This window comes from Lottia gigantea (genome assembly GCF_000327385.1).
Source record: "Lottia gigantea unplaced genomic scaffold LOTGIsca_72, whole genome shotgun sequence".
In the NCBI taxonomy this organism is placed as follows: Eukaryota; Metazoa; Mollusca; class Gastropoda; family Lottiidae; genus Lottia; species Lottia gigantea.
In genome coordinates, this window is record NW_008710427.1 from 1180039 (window position 1) to 1185301 (window position 5263).

General features: G+C 35.8%; 1 protein-coding gene across 1 annotated transcript in view; it reads left to right on the forward strand.

Moving 5' to 3' along the window:
- Window positions 1-5263, forward strand: part of LOTGIDRAFT_168146 (hypothetical protein) — a gene marked incomplete at both ends in the record, with an annotated part of 19931 nt that overhangs the window by 4192 nt on the left and 10476 nt on the right. The window contains 8 exons of the mRNA XM_009066011.1: window positions 62-192; window positions 422-530; window positions 833-993; window positions 1151-1267; window positions 2706-2819; window positions 3079-3171; window positions 3413-3536; window positions 3939-4103. Coding sequence (XP_009064259.1) covers window positions 62-192; window positions 422-530; window positions 833-993; window positions 1151-1267; window positions 2706-2819; window positions 3079-3171; window positions 3413-3536; window positions 3939-4103 — 1014 coding nt within the window. The remainder of the gene's footprint in view (window positions 1-61; window positions 193-421; window positions 531-832; window positions 994-1150; window positions 1268-2705; window positions 2820-3078; window positions 3172-3412; window positions 3537-3938; window positions 4104-5263) is intronic.

A 5263-nucleotide genomic window follows, 5' to 3' on the forward strand; every position in this document is an offset into this window, starting at 1 on the left:
AAAAGTAAGAGCATCAAAAACAAAGAATGTTATCATTCTTCTGATTCTGTTGATATTTTAGATGGAGTATGTCAAGTATTAAAACTTAATGATAGTTCTGAGGTCAATTTGTTTGGTTTTGACACATCAGATGGTACATTTCATATTAATTCTGCAGCCGATGCTTTACGATTTGGTAGTAAATATGGTCAGGTAAATATAAATTATCAGCTAACATATCAGCTTTTTATGTTACCAGCAATTTTATTCTAGTATCAATTTGTATATAAATAACAACGTTAATGGTTCTATACCATATTGTGACTGTCTTTGACACGTCTCATTAAAAACGGCTCTGAAATAGTTTATACGATAAATTATATGAAAGATCTAAAATGTCCGCCCCGTAATAGGCCTAATTCAATTTTTTTTTATCTTTTAGTATTTTATAAACAGAACTATCTTACGTGGAAAACCAGTAAACCATTGGCAAACGTGTTTCAATTGGACCGAGGCAAGTTCAACATTCAAAGCAGACTATTATTTCTCTGGTAGGTCTATGTATACAAAAACCTTACAATGTCAGAACGTTCAAGTCATTTCAGTATTTTTTTTTACCTAAATCTAAAGACACGGAAAGGCTGGCCGGTTCCGTCTTTTCCCGCTGCGTATATGAACCACAATTTTTAAGATGCCTTATAAGGCGTCTTTTAAAGGTCATGCATTACAGAGGATAGACGGAGACAGTGGAGACAATTGCCATTTTCGGTCAATACGAATATATCCCCGACATTCTCAAAAACATCCGGCCTCACTGATTATATTTAACTTTTCATCGGTTTATATTTTAAAGATCCATCATGGAATTCTTCTTCTGGATTAAGTATTTATCCCGTACGTATAGAGGTCACTGGTCAACAAACTTTTACTGACAAAGACCCCCGACAGTTTCACCATATTTATGATTACTACAACTTCATAGCACCTGATGGTCAGGATCCACTACTGTTTGAGGTACATATCACTTTCAATAGTTTTCAGAAGCATTAATATTCGAGCTTGATCTCCAGCACAAAAATATTGTCATTATGATAAGATACTTTGATTACTTTCAACAAAAGCAGTAAAAAGGACAATTAAAAGTAACACAAACACAAAATATCCATTTTAGCCACCATTAGGAGTGTATTGTCCAGGAAGGTATAATTCAAGACCTCTACCAACAATACCAAACCATTTCTCATATCGTGAAAATATCATCAGTTTAGATTCTGTCTCACAATATGATGTAAGTCTTCATTTTTCATACCCAATTGTGATGTTAGATCATATGTATATTGTTGATTATTATTTCTAGATTGGTCAAGACTAGGGATCTTTATTTCTGTATATTTTATTTCTACCTGTGCAGTACTGACATCCTGCGGACTCTACTAAAAGGTCGCTCTTGCACTAGGATTTTAATTTTTGATGTGGGTTTTTAAACTATGTGATTTGAAATTAATTTTACGAGCCATTAGAATTGTTCCAATACTGACATTTTATTTGGCATTCTCCTTTGAGTATTTTACAAAACTTGAAAATCGCACTGATGTCGGGTATAACAGTCACAAATCAACTTACTGAAATTCAAATGAACAAAGCGGTTGCCTTTAAGTTTTTTAAACTCCTATTCTTATTGTTTATTATTAAGTTATGGTATAATTATGATAAAAAAGTAGTGAGAATAGATTATAGAGAAGTATCTAATTTAGCGCCATATTATGCTGCTGGTCCTTTGTCTGTAATACATGATTTTAATGCAGGTCAGTCAGTTACAATTAATATTTGTAATTTTCATACATCTTCATACACTGTTGATGTGCGTTTCCGGTATATACTTCATCATCAGAGCAGATAATTTTATTTTTCTTAAATCTGGACAATATGCATACAAGCAAAATACTGACTGGATAGGACGGAGACATTAACAATGAAATTATTTTGCAGTATCTAAAGACTTTAGGCTCTACTACGGTTAGAGGGAAATGAACGAGTTAATGAGTTAATATCTAGAATACGTGAACGATATACTGCCATGGTTAGTTAAGTGAATCAGCAGTTGTTGACCAAACTTATCGAAATTGTACTTTCTCATTGTTAGACCTGTGCGCATTGTATTTTATCAGGTATCAGTTTTGTAAAAGACAGAATACAGGGAAATTGTTCTATATATCCTATAACTAATGGTAGTTTTGATGAGACCCTCAGTCATTCCTCGGTACTCCATGCAGCAAATAAATCATTTATTGAACAGATGAAAACACCGTTAGCTTTAACTCTTTTGAAATGGAACAATACTTACGCTGGAATGGCAAGTATTTTATCACTCTACAATTAGGACTTACCTTTAGGTAAAGGTACACAAGATAAATTACTGAGTCACAAATTAAAGCAGCCTGTTTGAGCATAAAATATCTCCTATTGTCAAGTTAATATGATACACGGGTGGGTCTGGGCGAATACATTATTGGCAAGGAGACAATTCTAAAGTGTGGTCGTCAAGACGAATCGTCATTTCAAAAGTGGGTCATTTGCCTCCATAATGCTACTTCCAAATGTACAACCATCTGTGTTTACCAAATAAAAATATCTCGAAACACAAGATGTAACATATAACTGGATACATGCAGAGTCTGGTGTGATCATAGATGTAGGTATACGTGGTATTTTGTCTGTAATTATAGAGAACATTAGAGAATGGTATAGTTTGTGATGTATGGATATCTGAAACTAGTGAATTAAATCCCACTGGCATCGGTATACCGGCTAACTGTACCATAGAAACCTTTTTTATTGTTGTAAGTGATTTTCTCTTCTTCTAATGATGAGTTTATGATGAAATTTGAAATCGAGTCAGTGAGTGAATAAATAAACAATGTTGGAACTACAACCGCACGCCAAAAAAGGCCCGTTTACTAACTGTTCGGAAGTCATCTTTATCCTTGGCTGCATCACTGCCAAACGATGGTCAAAACTATATTGTTTCGCATCAAAAGCATTGAATATTTTCAAGTTAAACGATTGAATACATGTATTTGGGATTTTTCACTATTTCAGAAATCGTTTGATTATGCCAATGAATTAGGCACCAAATGGGATGTAGATGCTAATTTCCAAATTCCATATCGAACTATTGTTAGCAGTCCCGGGGTAAGTTTTATTTCAAAGGGTGGTGTAGTGTAAGTATTACCAACACATTTCTGGTAAGAATTCAGGAGATGACAACAACCGCCATCTGTAATGTTTTGTTACTGCTGTTAGAAAACGCTGTTTATCAATGAAATCAAAATAACCGAAATCTTAAATGTTAAGAAGCGAGAAAAGAGAATTCACAGAACGATTTTGTTTGTATGAGGTTTAAGGAATGAGTGTGAATATTCTCATTATGCAGGTAGATTATATTACCACCTATGATTATACTAATTATAATCCGAATGAACCACCAATAGAAGTATTTGATACGTCCGATTGTTATTCAGATCAACATAAACTCAGAATACAGGTTACGTTTAAAGGTCTGTACTTTATGTTTGCAGAAAGTACTTTTTCACAATAGTGAAAAATATGGATGTGTTTCAATACCCTGTTGTGTTTTGTTAACATATTCTATTGGTTTTGTATTTATGTGCTCGACTGTACCACTATCAGGTGTTCACCTAATAGCTATGAGAATGATTGAACCATTACCCTTGTCAGTCATTACCCCAAGCATTACCTAATGGTATAAATTGTCAGTGTCCTATAGCATAGATTTGTGTACCATTATTCTGTTTTTAGTTAATGTGCATGTACTACTATTCTATGATATGACCTCGACCTAGTGTTTTATTGTTGTTCTATGTGATTATCATACAATTACCCTTGTACATCATGTATTGTAATCTATTGTACCAATATCTTGAATCATTCTATTGCAGGTCAATATCACAGTGATACAGAAGATAAGATTTTAAGATATGCCCAGTACACAATTGCAGAAACAATGGGTTTATCACCATTGCGATTTCAACGAGTGTCTTTAGAATATGACAATAGATTTGTATATATTAGTGGAACTATAGTTGATAGACCTCCATCTGCTGGTGAGTCTTCTTAATGTAATCTGTCACTTTTGTAGCCTGGTTGTATATTGTAAAAAGTTGCCTGGACTGGAGACAAAAGAGGTCACCGCTAAAGCTATTACCTCCTGGGGTCGTAATGGAACAAAAGGGTATAGTAGCATTTACTATACTCTAGAATTATCTGGACAGGTAGGTAGGTAGGTAGATGACAAGTTAACGTTCGCTTCCAGCGGATGCTGATATCGCAAACTAGGTAGTTATTGGTAGTCGTAGTAGTTGGTAGTTGGATTGGATCAAATTGGATGATTCCACTGGGTTCTCGTGCTTGTTGGTACTCTGGTTCAGCTGGGTGTTGACTGTTGGGTTGGTAACCTTCCAAAACTTAGTAGCCGATAGGCGGCGTTCAAGGATCGTTACTTGATCGAGCTGATGCTCTCTCAATAGATCAATGACCGCTTGCCCGTAAGAGATACTCCGATTCTTCTGGTTATTTCCGACACGAGTAAATCTTCTGATGCTGGAATACGTCGGACAGCTTTCGGACAAATACTGAAGTTTCCCCCAGAATTTGAGAGATAGCTCCTCCCTCCGAAGAGAGAGGGGTTTCTCTCCCACCTCCTGAAGTAGCGCCTCATTCTTCGTACCTACAGCTGCCCTGGTGGCAATACGTATAGCTTTCATGTGTAGAACGTCGAGTTTCTTCAGTTGAGTATCACTTGCTTTACCATAGGCAATACAACCATAATCAATAACTGAACGAACCAGTGACCTGTACATCATCATTAGAGTTTCTCTGTTTGCTCCCCATGTGGTACCTGAAACATAACGCATAACATTTAAGATTTTTGTAGACCGGTTACAGATATAGTCAATGTGCGTACTCCAAGTCAGACACCTGTCAAAGTGTACTCCCAGGAACCTTACTGAATTCTCATGCTTAATCTTCACACCATTCAGTCTAAGGTCAATACTGTCGTGATCTTTCTTTCTGCTGCAGAACAAACCGACGGTTTTAGCTTCCGAAATAATGAAGCCCCAGTCGTTTGCCCATTTAGCAACTTGGTTCAGAGCAGTTTGCATACGCCATTTAACTTTATTGAGGTCATTGTGACCAGTCCATATCGAACTGTCATCTGCATATAGAGCCTTGCTAACCGAGAGCTCTATATGCTTTACATAAT